Source organism: Rhinoderma darwinii, chromosome 8 (genome assembly GCF_050947455.1).
Source record: "Rhinoderma darwinii isolate aRhiDar2 chromosome 8, aRhiDar2.hap1, whole genome shotgun sequence".
NCBI lineage: Eukaryota > Metazoa > Chordata > Amphibia > Anura > Rhinodermatidae > Rhinoderma > Rhinoderma darwinii.
The window spans coordinates 108,976,149-108,992,641 of NC_134694.1; the positions used below are offsets into that span (position 1 = coordinate 108,976,149).

At 41.0% G+C, this 16,493-nt stretch overlaps 1 protein-coding gene across 1 annotated transcript in view; it reads left to right on the forward strand.

Moving 5' to 3' along the window:
- The first annotated feature begins 907 nt into the window (after positions 1 to 907).
- LOC142659812 (leucine-rich repeat and fibronectin type III domain-containing protein 1-like protein) overlaps positions 908 to 16,493 on the forward strand; it is a 49,695-nt gene continuing 34,109 nt past the window's right edge. Inside the window, exons 1-2 of the mRNA XM_075836292.1 lie at positions 908 to 2,138; positions 13,287 to 14,678. Of these exons, the coding sequence (XP_075692407.1) occupies positions 2,128 to 2,138; positions 13,287 to 14,678 (1,403 nt within the window). The 5' untranslated portion in view covers positions 908 to 2,127. The remainder of the gene's footprint in view (positions 2,139 to 13,286; positions 14,679 to 16,493) is intronic.

Here is a 16,493-nt window from a genome sequence, read left to right on the forward strand (position 1 = left end):
AAAGCCATAAAAGTTTGCTTATCTGGGCCACAGATTCCCAGGGGAGAGCTGCCAGTCTGCAGTGCATGAGTGGGAGGACTGTGTAATGGCTGTATATATGTGTGTACAGGTCAGTGCTGCTGGCTGACAACGCATTGGTAGTGTTAATGATCCCTTCAATGATTGGGACAAGGATCAAAGTGTTCTGCAGACATCTATAGGCAGCAACTATGTGGGGACTGAAATACCAAATCCCTTCAATGCCAGCCAAGACAATGTTCTAGAGGTTGGGGAGGGGAGGGGGTCTCCTGGGAAGAAGTGAGAGGGGAGGAGGGGAAATTTCAGCAAATCTTACATTTCATTGCTTCTGTTTGGAAAAGATTGATTTTTGTCGAATATATCAGTATATTGGTTTGCAATTAATGAGCACAGAAGCAATGGCCGGGACATAGGGGGAGACTGATGTAACCAGGCTCTGCATTGCTGAGCTGTAAGAGAAGAAGCTATAGAAATGTCATGTATGGATCTCACACAGAAGGTCTTCTTACTTCCAATATACATATATATATATATATATATATGTACCGTATATGTTCTAGTTACGTGGACATTGCTTTTTAAGCAGCGTCAGGGATTGCTTGAATGGACTAAAATAGTCTTTACTACCCCCCTCCCTCCAAGTATAGTTTTAATTGGATTTAATAGCTATCAGCCTGCCCAGGTAATTGCACCTTATCTTGAAGTATGGTGAGCTGGGATATAGCAGAGTCCTGAACCACTGTGATGATGTGCAAGCTTCCTAGCTTTGCAGTCTTTGGAGATAGTGCTGTCAGTGACTTGCAGCTTTAAGTCAGATGGTGGGAGTGCGCCTGCTCTCTTACATATGTATGAAGCAGATCATACTCCCCCACATTCAGTCTGCCAGAGACAGGCTGAGAGGAGGACCATTGAGCCGCTGCAGAGACCTGACAGCTTAACACATCTCTGGGGTCTGAATCCAGCAAAAGCCAAAGAGTGCATCCAGTAGTCCCAATCTGTAATCACATATTCCTGAAAACCTGGAGAAAGACATCTGTGATCTGGAGTCCGGACTGTGGTCTATGCATCTGGAATACATTGTCTACTGCTCCCCCACAGCTGACTTTAGAGGTGCTGCTTTCCTCTTCTTTTTCTTGGATTATGTGGTGACCAGGAGGACATTGTGCAGTGATGCTTTAGTCGTGGAAGGATAGATCCAGTCCAGGACCTTCAATAGTGAAGAGGTCTTCTGGGTTGATGTCACGTAGCTCAGACTTGGCTGTTTCTAACAGGACTCCTATGCATCTAGACCTCTTGCTCTCATACACTTCTCAGATTTTTACCTCCTCCCTTACGCCCCCTTGTGTTGTGTATTTATAGTGGTACAATTCCTGACCTTACAACACAACTCTAAAATAGCAAGAACATGTTCTTCATAACAGAAATTAACCCTTGCTACCTTCTCCTCCAGAGCAACCTCTAAGAATCTTCCCCAACCCCTATGGTACACCAACAAACGCATGTCATGAACACATTTCTTGAGGACCACATCTAGCCAATAACATCTTAGTTTGAGGACTAAACTGCAATCCAAAACCACAGTGTAACCACCTGAGGACAAAATTAGGACCTTGGACGTTGACTTCTGAGGAGCAGTTTACACAACAAAGTTCTTTTTCTCAATTCTTCTCATCAAGTGCAAACCCATTGACAAAACATTCTTGTTCTCAAGAAGCTGGTACCTTAACCATTTCTGTTCCAAGTCCTATCTACAAGCCAAGTCTATTAAAACAACACCAGATTCTGACCCACTGATCACTTATTTTTCTACACCAGCTTTAATCCATCTTCCAAGACACCAGAGATCATCATTGACATCAAGATGAGTCTTCGTTGGACCAGTGGAGTTTATTCAACCTTTGTGCCAAATGACCTTACAATAAATATGGGGTCCTGGTGCAATTCTGCAGCATCAGATAAGGAGTGAACCCCAAACTACACTTACATCCAAAGTGTTTACTATGATGAAGCAAAGGGATCTCTTCCTGAGGCCATACTGCTCTTCTCAACTTCCCTTCTCCTGGGGAAATACCAGAAATCCAGCAATGACCAAAATGTGATCGGCCACTAATGCATATCAGGTACCGAAAATCTGTTATTTGTGTGGACGATATCTTGTATTATCGCATGTTGCTCTTGGTAGAATATCCCAATTTAGTTCTGCAGATGGCTAAAATACTAGGTCAGATAAAATAATTAACCATTACAGCCCCATTATCTGCTCCATTAGATGCTCTCTGCTCATTTTCAGAGCTTCAAGTCTTTTGCAGCAGATATTACGGTTCTATAACTATATCCCGGATTTTTCTTCAGTGTTTTTGAAATATTTTTGGAAAACCAATTTGGTTATTTTTTTATCCCAATGGGTTAAAAAATGCTTAACCCAATAATCTTTTCACACCATTTCCCCCAGGCCTGACAGATCATCAGTTATTAGCAGATTCTGGATTGCACTGGGAGATGACGGAGCTTTGTTGTCACATGCAGTTTATCATTTATGAACAGAACGTGAACAAGACCTCTCGGTTGTGGAACCACAAGCCCTAACCTGCCAGTATAGGGCACCATGGCACTTGCCGTTCCACAGCCTGTGTCTAGCTCATGTTGACTACTTCTGAAACAATGTTATTGGCCTATAATAAGATGATGAGAGTTACTACCTTTCTTTCCAGCTGTGGTGGTGTATAAATACTGACACGTTCTTGTATATGTATGACCGGTAATTTCATGTTTTATAATGGACGGTGATGGCGTCCGTATAGAAGATCAATAATGTTCTTTACACAACAGTAGGTAGTAACCCCAAAGAGACGCTTCAGTCAACAGTCTACACTGCTTGCAAGCTAGATAAAATATGGATTCATTGATTTCTCTTGTTTACAAGTACAAATAACATGTAGATTATTAAATATTCTACAATATGGTATTAGCATTGTTCATAGGATGGATATCTCGATGCTCCTCTTTCTGTATAATATAGTAATATCTCAGAGTGTCTTGTAATGAGAAGCACGTATATATATATATATATATATATATATATATATATATATATACTGTTGGCCATAATCATTTGTCCATTAGGAGCACTGTTCTATGGGAATCTTGTATTTAACGTAATTCAAGCCAATATGCGAGGATATGATATTCACTTGATTCTTGGTGCATTGTGAAATATACAAATACTAAGAGCCGAGGTTGTCATTTAATACTGATAACGCAATGTCTTATGGTTTTGCATAGTGGTGCAGTTAAACTTACAGCATTATCTCAATGCAAAGAATTACAGCAGTGCACAATACGCTTTCAGCTCTGCTACATATACATATGGAATACACACTTGTCACATTTGTTTATTTATTTATGCAAATCAGCTTTAAGGGATTCTCCTCCCATACAGCAAAATCTAATCAAATAAGACTCCTTGTTAAAAGTAATATAGCAGTGTAGCCCACCTCCCTTCCCCCGGTGGAGGTCTACTGGCTAGGACCAAATACCATTTGTGAGATACCCAACCAGCGTACTGAATAACGCTGCAGGGAAAGGCAATTGAAATTTGAAATTCAAGCTCTGTGACACCTTTAGTGCTGGGAGTATGTCTTGGACGACTGCCCGGCTTTCCACAGTCTTCAACACAAGGAAACTCTGAGGTATACAATCACAGGAAAAATGACGGCTTGTCAGGTACCAGGGGGCAAATGGTTTGCAAATGTTCCACTACCAATATTTGTTTAACATTTCAGAACCTTGTAGTACCTTTAAAAATAAGCTGATGGCTGCTTGCCACTTAAGCAATTATTATTATTTTTTGACCCGTGCTTAATGGTAAAGCGGTGTACTCAGCACAGTAAGTGATGGCTTGGCACAAGGCTCACTGGTGACTCAATCGCTGGGTCTCCCACCAATCCCAATAATTAATGGATTGCAGCACAGAGACAGCTCAGAGACCCTTCTGACTTTAGCATGAGGTCAGGAGTGACAACATGTAGAGAAAAAAGCATCTTGGGTTCCTCTCAGCCAGGCACCCACCGCCCAGTCATGGCATATCCTACCTATGTAGTTGCCGTTTTTTGGTCCTTTTGGAATGCTATCCAATGCTGAATGCTCATTGCTGAATTCCTGCTGATGCTAAGAGAAGGGACAATGTAACGCACGTTGAGCAGAAGGGCAAGCTTTTGCCCTCCTGCTCAACGGGAGGTTTCTGTTCTCCGTGAGCTCGCCTTAGGACCGTGCATTACGGTTATTCCCCATTTGATGCCCTATGTTTCTCCATGGGTGCCTGGGATGTGGAGTGACCATCTCCTTGGCAGACAGTGTGAATTTTTCTTAACTAGTAATCTTATCCGGGCTGTGTGCAGTGGTTCGAGGACATACATACCATAGAGGCAGACCATGCAATTGCTATGGGGGCTTTAGGACACAGGGGGCAAAGCCCAGGTTGATTCTATGCCCTTTGTTACTGGGTGATGAGAACCTGTGCTGGACTCCGCTCTCCAGAAAAACGGCATTGTTAGTTAACAAGATAGGGAATTAGTTCAAGGGTCATGGAAAAGGTGTGGAAGGGCAAGCAAATTTCCAAGCCCTTCTGTCCAGTGTGGTAACACATAATGGGGAGGCCCATTTTGATCTTTGTATGGGGCCACCACTCTTATATGTATGCCACTTTAGGGGGTGCAGCGGTTTCAGGCATACTTGGGTGTCAGAGCTCCTTAGCCACATAAAAGTGCATCAATAGTTGGGGGGCCCTGTTGGAGCAATTGCATCGGGGCACCAGGAGCTTAAAGTGACACTTCTACTTGTGACTATGATGTAAATAGCTCATAGGAACTGTTTACCACATAATCTTTTGACACTCCACAAAACTGAAGCTCCACTTTAAGCCGCCATGAAATTAGATCAAAGAAATTAATCCTAAAACCATTTAATAACACTGCCATATGAAGTTGCTTTTCAATCTCCTCCACTTATTATGATCCTCTGTCATCGTAAGGATCAAACACTTATCTGGCTGGCCATGTGTTAGAAGCAGAGGACTTACATTTGCTGTCCGTTCACAAAGTCACATTGATTGCCACCGCAAGATGGTTTCCTCCACTGTGTAGGGGATGGAGACTAATGCTAATACAAAATGTCAATCATCCCATCCTTTCTCTATAGGACTATATTTCATTCCCCACCAATCAGTAGAACATAATTCCATTAACATCCACTTTTTGCAGCTCCTATGGGTTCAGATCATTCCAATAACATGGTGAAAAATATTTCCATAAATGTATAAACCAAGTTCTTGAGTGGCCCCTATTGTATGGACAGACAGATCATCGCAGGTCTTTGTGTACATACAGTATATTAGGTATTCTGTTCCAGAGGTTAATACTAGACACGTACAGCTCCTATGTGTGGAAATTGCTTACTGATGTCTCATTGAAGTCTTTTTCAGAGAGCGAGAAGCTACCAAGGCAAAATAAATTATCTGTTAAGAGATGAATTCAATCCTATACCCAGCAACCTTATACCGTTCAGTAAAGTAATGGGATTGACAATTATTTTTAGCTCGGTAAAGCAGCTTTGGTCACATTGAATGTTAATTCAACTGAATAATTAATACAATTTTAAAGGGAATCTTTTGAAAGACAAAAAGGTTGTATTTGCTTTGGTTTGGTCATCGACTTTTCAAATACTATAGTATCTGGTGTATTTTCTCTGACAGGTACATTGATTATATATATAATGTATATCCATGATTAAAGGGAACCTGCTACCAGGACAGGCTAACTCTAGATTAGGACATATATAGATTGCTGTATCAAAGTTATTAGGCGCAATGGCTCTTACTAAATGGCCCATAGAAGGGCCAATCTGGTAGTCAGAAGAAGGGGCCACTGCCCCCAATGTCTTAGAAATTGAACTCTTCCTGAGTCAGGGTTGCTTGGAAGGGTTTCATGGAACCTCAGTCAGCTCTGCTGAATGGCTAAGAGCGTTAACAGATAGGAAGTTCATTTGTGAATTACCTATTTTCCAGCAGAGAGTCTATTTACTAGGTACAATTGTGAACCTGCATATATAGTTACTTCTTCATAAAATGCTTAAAAATATGGGAAAAGTGAATAATATTACTGACAACCAACCCATCCACCTACCAGCCAAACAAATACACAACCAACCAGCCAACTTACCAGCTAGCCAACTAACCAGCCAGTCAACCAACCAACCAACCAACCAACCAACCAACCAACCAACCAACCAACCAACCAACCCATGCACCCACCAACTAAACAAACAAACAAAAAGACAACAAAACACCCAACTAACCAGCCAGCCAACTAACCAGCCAGCCAACCTACCAACCAATTAGCCAGTACAATGAAACCATTTGTCCAATATTGTATGGGATATTGTAGATTTTATGACCAACTGGTACCTTGACTTGACAACATCTTAGCCAGTATGAACTGTTAAATTGTCATTTTGGACTGTATTTATAGAGCTAATAATTGAGATGAATGATAGAGTTCTATTTGGTTTGGTTGTCTATATGAACTATTGTAATACATTACTATTACTACTACAGGCATACATCTTAGAGACTGGGGACCCTAAAGCAAAAATTAAAACGGGGCCCCTTTTTAGGAATAGTAGACATCACCTCACCCCTAACCACCTCGAATGTAAGAAATTGCTGCCTTTTTGCCCCCAATCTCTTTTCCATTAAACTAGGGTTGCTTCCTCAGTCTTGTTTTCCAACATTGGATGCAATTTGGACAGGTTATGACAACCCATAAAAATAGGCGATGTAGCCAATCAGTCCATGGACCCCTATCCCCAGTGGACCTGTAGCTTGATTTTTTTTTAAATTGGGCTCAATTTGCCAATATATAGCCACTTATAGAAGTCACAGATGTACCATGCTTGGATGACACTGGTTGAATTCTAGGACTTATGGCACCATGCTGATCTATTATATGTATTCTGCCGGTCCAGGATGAAGTTCTAGCATGTGCCGAATCTGCAACAATTAGTCGGTTTATATGATACACTTGATATTTGGAGTTGATTTTAGAATACTAAATTATGGGATTACATGAAAGTTGATATATGGAGTTAACTTCAAAATATAATTATGGACTGGTGCATAATCCCGGATCATTATTACATGTAGCACCAAGAAGACGGAAAACATTCAATTTCTATCAAACAGATCCTAAAAGCCGGGGAGAAACCTATCAGCCCCCACCTGTTCTATCTTTGCCCCTGGGAAGGAGACATCTATAGTCTTTTTTTCCCTGTTGCTTAATACATTGTGGTGCTTGACAGGGTATAACACAGCACCATTATCTATGGTAGAGATCAAGTACAATGTGTTCCTTACACTAGAAGATAAATATAATATGGTTCACTTCTATCCATTCATTCTGCAATTTCATTTTAGAAGATACTGTTCCAGATACATACGCAGCGCTCCAATATTTCTGTGATGCATAGACCACAAAGATGTCTTATTATGATGTCAAGTCTGATCCTCTTCCTCGTTCAGTCAATTTATTTCCACCTGTGTTCCATCTTGAACCACTTGTGAGGGATCTCTTGATACCTTCCTTATAAAATGATTTATTCCTCATTTGTCTTGTCCTTCTTACCTTATTCTTGCTTCTTTTTTTTCCATGGGAAACAACTATCTCTTTTTCTGTAAGACCAATTGCATCTAAGAGGAAGGACGACTTCCAAGTATAGACAATTAGACCTTCTCTTTCGGAAACTTGGCAATCCTTCTAAGGCTATTTCTAGATCAGCGGTGGCACAAAATTGTTGACTTCACCGGCACAATATAATGAACTAGAGCTCAGTTCTTCATGTTTTTAATGGTCAATAGAACTTGGTATTACATTCAGAGTAAGTAAACGTTATAAATTTATAATAAGGATGATATAAGTCAAATACATTTCTGTTCTGCTAGACTTCTTTCCTCAGTCTTTTTCTATTTCTCAACCATATGTCTCTTATGTTTTATTCAGATGGCCATATTGTACCCATGTTTAACTATCCGTATTCTGGATGTAACACCCAGACCCCCCCCCCCCTTCTCCATGGTTCTATTGAACTTAACATACAGGACTATAGATCCAAATCCAATGAACTTGTCTCATTGAGACTATAATCTGTGAGGGTATTTCCACCTGAGATGAACAGTAAAATCCAAGTGTAGAAAACAGAAGTGAAGGAAACTTCTCAATCCTTCCAGGGCCAGCTCATGGGATACAATGGCACTCAATTTGACTTATGCAAAGACAACACAATGATCTACTGTAGAACTCGGATCCTCATCATATTCTTCATGATAATTACTCAAACGCATCAATGAATAAGGACGTTCCACCTCTATTAAATCCAAGAGAAATTCTTAAGTTCTTCCCATTCTTATTTTTCTTTTAATCTCTTTTTCTTTTCATTCCTTGTCCAATTGTCCTGTGTAATATAGAATTAATATCTCAGGAAGAATAGCCTTCTAGCACAGACAATGGACCTTCAAACCTTTCGGGAAGTTGGCAGACCTTCCAAGGCCAACTCTAGCTAGTCGCAAAACAAAATTCTAACTTTTCCTGGGACAACACAATGAACTCAATATCATGTTGCATATATGTATATATATATATATATATATATATATATATATATATATTTGCACCCTGAAGTACCGGGATCCTTTGGTTCTTCTGGGCATCCGATTGTTACTGATTTCGTTTTTTACCATTTGATAAGAAAAACAGGTAAAAGGGATTAAAGGGAACCCCTCACATTGAATATGCTGTCCGATCTGCATCAGTGTGTTATAGAATAGGAGGGACTAAGTAGATTGATATATGATTTTGTAGGAAAAGATTTAGACCATAAAAAATGTAATTTATTGATTTAAATCACTGCTCACTTTGGGCTTAGGAGTCCAGCGGGCGGTCCTATTTAGTGATTGACAGTTATTTCTACAGGGAATGCTGTAACTCATTGAGAAGGACCGCCCACTGGACTCCTAAGCTCAGAATGAGCAGTGATTTAAATCAAGAAATTATAAGTTGTTCTGAATCTTTTCCTACAAAACCATATGTCAATCTACTCAGCAAATCCTGCCCTATAACATGTTGCCTGCAGATTGGACATAATATTTAGCTCGACAGGTTCCCTATAAGCATTCTGATATTCCCAAATGCGTTCATTCAATAATTTCATCTTACCTCGTTTTGTTATTATCATTTGGAAGCTGTCTTTTTCTAGGCGTTCCAATCCCCTGTTTAATTATCTAAGAATCTTTAACCTTCTTATTCCTTTCTTGTATAATTGCTTTACCTTCTGTATTCTTCCACCCCCACTCTCTTCTCCAGTCCTATCTCTTCCCCGCACATCTCCAACCTCTCCGTGATTCTGTCTGTCACTGTCTCCCTCCACCCTTATTCTTGTCTTGTCTCTATCACATCTCATCTCTCCCTCCCTTTTCTAGCCATTAGCTGGCTCCGGGCAGAGGAAATTGAACCATTACTATAAACTCTTCATATTGAATCATGTATTTTGCCCACAGATAATTTGCTCGTTAGCCTCTCATTAAAGGCTTGTCCTAACTGGCAGCATTAGGGTATGGCACATTGAGTTTGTAAGGTTAGACAAATAAGAATTTTTTTTTTTGCAATTGGTGTTAATGCTGCACGATGCATATTTATTTAATGGGCACAATGTCGTTGCAACATTTTTGCATGGAGATGATTAAATTAAGACATTGCTTTATTTCTGAGACGGCTAATTGTAGAGGAAGATGAGTAAAGCTCAGACTCAATCACTGCTTGTCTGAGATACATTAATGATATCTGGCTTGTCAATTCATCAAAACAATATTCACCATTAGAGGAAAAGAGAGCCCACCCCAAGGGCGGGAAATGCTGCAGAAGCCTAGGAAACGGCTTTGTGGTGGAGAATGCAAAGGAAACGGCTTGCTTCAAAAACACTTTCAATCTCGAATTCAGACAACAGTTGGGTTCAGCTGCTACTAAAGCATTTGTACGTATAGGAGCAAATTAAAGCCAGTGTCATGGGGCCTGGGAAGCACTCAAGCCATGGGACAGGAGCTAAAAAAAAACATCCCTGGCATACAAATCTCCGCAATCTGCATTCACATACAAAAGTCAAGAAAGTTTTAAAAGGGTAAAGCATCCACAGAGGATCTTAGTGGTGTGCCTAAAGGACTCGTGGGTGGCCCAATTTTCCCAATGACCATTTTAGATTGGACCTGTCTTCTTTCCTGACATGTCTGTTTTAGTAAATACTTGTATTCCCCATGAAATAACAATTCTGGAACATCTTTTCTTAGAACTCTGCATTGTGCCGTTCCTCTGTTATTCCTCCTGAATATTTATAAAAAAATTGACAACTGGGTGTTAACATTCTCCTTGTTGTAGGGGATGTGTCTCACTCTGCCAGCACTGATTGGGCAATGCCAGTCTGTGTAGGGACACACCCCCAACCAGTTACACCCAGTTGTCAATTTTTCATACATTTCCACCAGGAATAATAGAGAATCGGAGCAACAAAAAGTTGATCCAGAATTGTTATTTCATGCAGAATACAAGTATTTACCAAAGCAGACATATCAGGAGAAGTGACAGTTCAGATTAAAAGCTGTTCTTGGAGGTTGATTGTAGCTGACGAACCATGTAAAAAAAAAAAAAGATTGGAATCCCATACAAACTCACCGGCCCTTCTGACAGTTTTGGAATAGAATATGAAAAGAGTATATTCCTACCTTAGTAGTCTCCAACCTGTGGCTCTCCAGCGGCTGCTGGGAATTGTAGTTTTGTGACAGCTTGAGAGCCACAGGTTGGAAACCAGATTTCTGATCAAAGTTATACCAATTGAAATGGAATGGAATATATCTGTTCTTGTTTAGGGTATAGTCACACATGGCAGATTTTGTGGCAGAAATTTCTGCCACAAAATCTGCCTCATGTGACTGAACCCTAACGCCCGCACATGACCGTGTGCGCCGTCTGAGTCCCGTCAGTGATCCGAGGAAAGATAGGACATGTTTTATCTTTCCTCGGATCGGAGACTCGGACCATTTTTAACGGACATGATTCACCCGTTAAAGTGAATGTGTCCGTGAAGACTATCGGTTGCCACTCGGATGCCGTCAATAACAGCCTGAGTGGCACAATGGTCGTGTGCATGAGGCATTAGTCTGGAAACACGGTTTGGCTCCAGTTAGATGAATATCCTAATAATTCATTATTTGAGCAGAAAAACTAAACACAGGAATATTTTTATGGGCTGTTGGTACTTGAATCAAATTTCAATCATCTCCATTGGGTCAATCAATTTTACCATTTACATAAAATGATTATGGCTACAATTTAATATTTCAGGTTGGATTGTGCCAAAAATCGCAATGTTACCCCATCCCACAATAACCAGAATTTAATCAGAATTGTAATAGAAAGGTTAATGTATTTAATAATGAGTTTAATCCTGATTATGTCAGATTACACCACAGGGCACATTGCCACCTTCGTGTGATTATCTCCCAATACCATTTCCAAGTGTTTTCTACACAATCCTGCACTTACTGAAAACCATGGCTGTTGTGTAATAGTCTACAACCTTGAACATCTATCACATATTGAAAAAGGATTTACAAGTCTTTTATAATCATCTATGGAAAATTACATATCATTAAACATCCAAGACCCCAAATCGTTGCGGTTGAACTTTCGATGCATGACAAGAATAACATACTGATACAATGAGCAAAAGCTTAGATATAAAGCTTTAGTTCTCAAATTTTTGGGGACTACATATTTTGACATGTATGAGATGTTCTCAGGCCCCATCAATTCCATAAGGTATTCCTTCATTAACAGTTCTTTAGTTTACTTGGTCTGGCTCATTACATCAATATCCTTATTTTTTATGAACGTCTTCTGAGATATACCATAATACAAGAACTGATCTTTTTCTTTGTATACATTCGTCTATTTTTGCCCACAGTAGCCCTTAAAGGAACATACTGTGTTATGCTATGTGCAGGACCTGAGGGGGCGGAGCATGACACAAGGAGTCTCTCTTTGGTTTGCTGTGAATCCCTGTGTCATGCGGTAAAGAAGCCGGACCCACAGCGATCATCTGATGGCTTGACAATCTTCCATACAACAAGGGTTTGTCTCCATGAGACTAGTCCTCTAAAGGAACACTGTTTGCAAAGCTAATATACTGTGTTATACATAATGTACGGACTGAGGGGTGATCCCTCAGACCCTACATTAAGTATAACACAGTATATTAGCTTTGCCAACAGTATTCCTTTAGAGGACTTGTCTCATGAAGACAAACCCTTGTTGAATGGAAGATTGTCAAGCCATCAGCTGATCGCTGTGGGTCCGGCTTCTTTACCACCGGCGATTAGTTACCACCGGCGGAAGTTGCGCTTGGCTTTACATTTCCCATGCATTCTGCAGAATAATGTACCATTACATGACAGCCCTTAAAATGAATGGAGGTCCATGAAAGAACATAGGGAATATAGACCGACATTGTCTTTATGAGATAACCCCTTTAATTCAAGTTTTCCCTCATATCTGCATAGGTATTGGGCCATACAAGAATGGAAAATGTAAATTACTGTGTACAAAAACAAACTTTGCATTCATGAGTTTCAGAAAGCTGGATGACTTCATTAATGGGAGTCGTAATGGCAGCCAGTTGGGATGTGAGGCAGCTTTCCTGGGAACATATATAAAGAAGAAATTGTTAAAGAACTTAATAACATATTGCAAGTGATTTATTTTATTTTATGGGAAAATATACTTTAACATGTCTCTGTGCCAAGTCTCATCCATTCTTTGATGTGGTCTTTGTATGTTAAAATAAAATCGAATGGGTTTTCTCATGATGTATGGGGGAGGGGGGTGCTTGGCTTTTTCTATGTATATCTTCCATTTGTAGAGTAACCAGGTATGTGCACCGAGCTCTCTTCTAGCAACAGGGACTGGGTACCCCAGAGCACGCCGGTGGTTGGACCAACATCGATCAAAGTTTTATGGCATATCAACTACTTAGAATGCTTATCATGAGGAAAATGTTGTTTTATTCTAAGAATTAGTCTTTTATTAACTGAATTTACCTATTACATATGTCTGAAAAACTCCAGAATATAATCCTACTGCTATACTAACCCTTGTGTACCTCTTTCTTCACAGCTCCAGAATCATGAAGGGGATAATCCTCTGGATTTTATCACTCGCTTTGGGTGTAGCGGGTGCTCAACTCTGTCCCAAAAGATGTGTGTGCCAGAACCTTGCGCAATCCTTAGCAATCCTATGTGCTAAAACCGGCCTCCTGTTTGTCCCATCAGTCATCGATAGGAGGACAGTGGAGCTGAGACTCACCGACAACTTCATCACGGTGATAAGAAGAAAGGATTTCACCAACATGACCCGTCTACTCCACCTCACACTATCCAGAAACACAATCAGCCAAATCACGCCTTTCACCTTTGCTGATCTTCGTGGGCTACGTGCTTTACACCTGGACAGCAACCGCATACTTTCCATGGGATATGAGCAGCTTAGAGGACTGCAGAACCTGAGACATCTCATCCTCAGCAACAACCAGCTCAGCGAAATCTCTCCAGGATCCTTTCAGGATTTTTTAGGTACATTGGAAGACCTGGACCTTTCCTACAACAATCTGGCTTTCATTCCTTGGCAAACCATTTCAAAATTGACCAATGTAAATTCTCTGAGTCTTGATCACAACCTTATCAACTTTGTGCCCAGTGGTGTTTTCACCAATCTTCACAAATTGGCCAGACTGGACATGACTTCAAATAAACTAAAGACTATTCCTCCAGATCCTTTATTTCTACGCATTCCAGTCTACGCAAGGTCCAAAGGATCACCCCTATCATCTCTCGTGTTGGGATTTGGGGGAAATCCTTTGCACTGTAATTGTGAGCTTCTGTGGCTCAGGAGATTGACTAGGGAGGATGACCTTGAAACCTGTGCATCACCCACTAATCTTTTAGGGAAGTATTTCTGGAGTATAGCAGAAGAAGAGTTCATGTGTGACCCTCCGGTTGTCACCCACCACTCACCACACATATTGGTCATGGAGGGAGAGGCCGTTGTTCTGAAGTGCAAAGCTGTTGGTGACCCCGAGCCTTCCATTCACTGGGTGTCACCAGAGGGTAAGGTTGTTTCAAACTCCTCCAGAGCTGTCTCCTATGAAAATGGAACATTGGAAATCTCTGTCACAACAGTCAGAGACAGCGGACCGTTTACTTGCATAGCATCAAATACTGCAGGGGATGCCACAGCATCTGTAGAGCTGTCAGTGAGCCCCCTACCTCATCCAGCCAATGCCAGTCAAAGGAGGCACAGACCCGATAAAGGGCCTTCAGATATTCTCACGCCAGCTAAGCCTGGAGCCTCCAGCAATGACTCTATGAACCACCCTGAACGAAAGGTCATAACTGCTGAACTCAGCCACAATTCAGCCCTTATACAGTGGTTTCTAGATAGGAATATTCCTGGTATTCGAATGTACCAGATTCAGTACAACAGCTCAACAGATGACAGTCTGATTTACAGGTGGGTGTCAGAAAGACAAAGCTGGATGTGACTAAGATATATATTGCTGCATGCACCTGCAAAATTACAGTACAAATATAGTGAGGTCAAGTGTGGTGGGGGATGGGTATTGCCATGACTGAAAATCCTGTGGATAGGTCATCAGTATAATAAGCGTCCCATACCCCTTTATGGAATCAATCAGCACATAATTTTGGACCTAAAAATGAAATGATGATAAAAGGTGGAGGTTAAAGGGTAGCTAAACGTTCAACAAACTTCTGACATGTCGATGTTTTAATTGGTGGGATCCAAGCACTGAGACCCCCACTAATCGCTAAACTGAATCGGCAGAAGCGCTCGTGTGAGTGTTGAGCTCCATCGTTTCTGTTTGGCTTTTTCCGGAAAACGATGTAGCGGTGTATGGACTCAATAGAAAGTCTATGAGCCTGTACACCGCTACATCGGCTTTCCGCGAAAAGCCGAACAGAAACGAAGCGGCTCAGCGCTCACAGGAGCACTTCTGCCGCTTCGCTTTAGCAATTGGTGGGGTCTCAGTGCTCGGACCCCCGCCAATCAAAACTTCTGACATGTCACTATAACACGGCAGAAGTTTGTTGAACGTTTAGTTTCCCTTTAACTTTAAGGCCTATACAGCATATAAGGGAGCAGCAGAAATAACAATCCGATAATACAATGGTATCATCAGAAGTGTTCTCTCTTGCCACGGTAGTGGTCAGAAATCGACATGCCTCTTTTAATATTGAACTTTTGGTTACATAGAAATCAGACACAAATAGTATTTTCAGTAGATAAATTCCTAACTGCTACACAACAGTCAATACCGACTCCGGTCAATACTTGCCCCCGGCTATGATTCTACCAGCTGCATAGCACAGCTCATAGACTTCAATTTTTTTGGCAATGGTTTGGTAGCAGATGGACGTTTGTGGATAAAATCTCATAGATGATGGTGACCTTGCTAGCGTATCGGTTATGCAGAAACTCCGCATGCTAAAGTGATTGTTCCTGGTGCCAGAATACTGGAAGTCACATAATTGACCTATCATTCTGAAGGGTCATTACTAGAAGTGGACATAGACGCCATTATATCGTCGAATCTGTAAATAATAATAATAATAATACTAACAATTATGTCTGTGGTTCTAAAATTATTGATTGTTATCATGTAATCATTATAAATACTTAGAGGGCTTGTCTCACCGCCCATGTCCATAGACATAATAGAGTGAGGGCGTTCCCTGCTTGGGACCCCCGTTCCTATGTGCCAGGCGGAAGAGCCGCTAATAAGCAGTGGCTCTCACTCTGGTGAACTTAAGCCATTTATTACATGGTTGGACATTCGAATGGCCCCATGTGATACATACGAGGACAGAATCCACTGTTTGCCGGGGTTGTGGGAAGCCAGACCAGGCTTAAATCTGGGAAGTAGTTGTCTTTGTGAAACAACCACTTTAAAGAGATATTCCCAACGTAAACATTTATGCCTTATCCACGGGACTCACATCTATTTCCAGAATGGGACCACCCGACCCCCGTCCCACCAGGTGAAGCGGCCACTGCATCCAGTCAAGTAGCCACGCATGGATATGGCCCAGAGCATATGTTATAGTTGTTTTATTTGGGAATACCCCTTTACAGTTGGGTTCACATGTGCCATTTTCACTGCCTTCTATTTATTTACAGGTCTTTTTTTTTTCCCCTTAGAAATGGTGCTTGTCTATGGGCTGTATCTGGTATTGCCTCTCAACTAAAAAGTGACTGAGCTCTAATACCAGACAGAACTCATGGAAAAGAGTGGCGCTCATTCTTCAA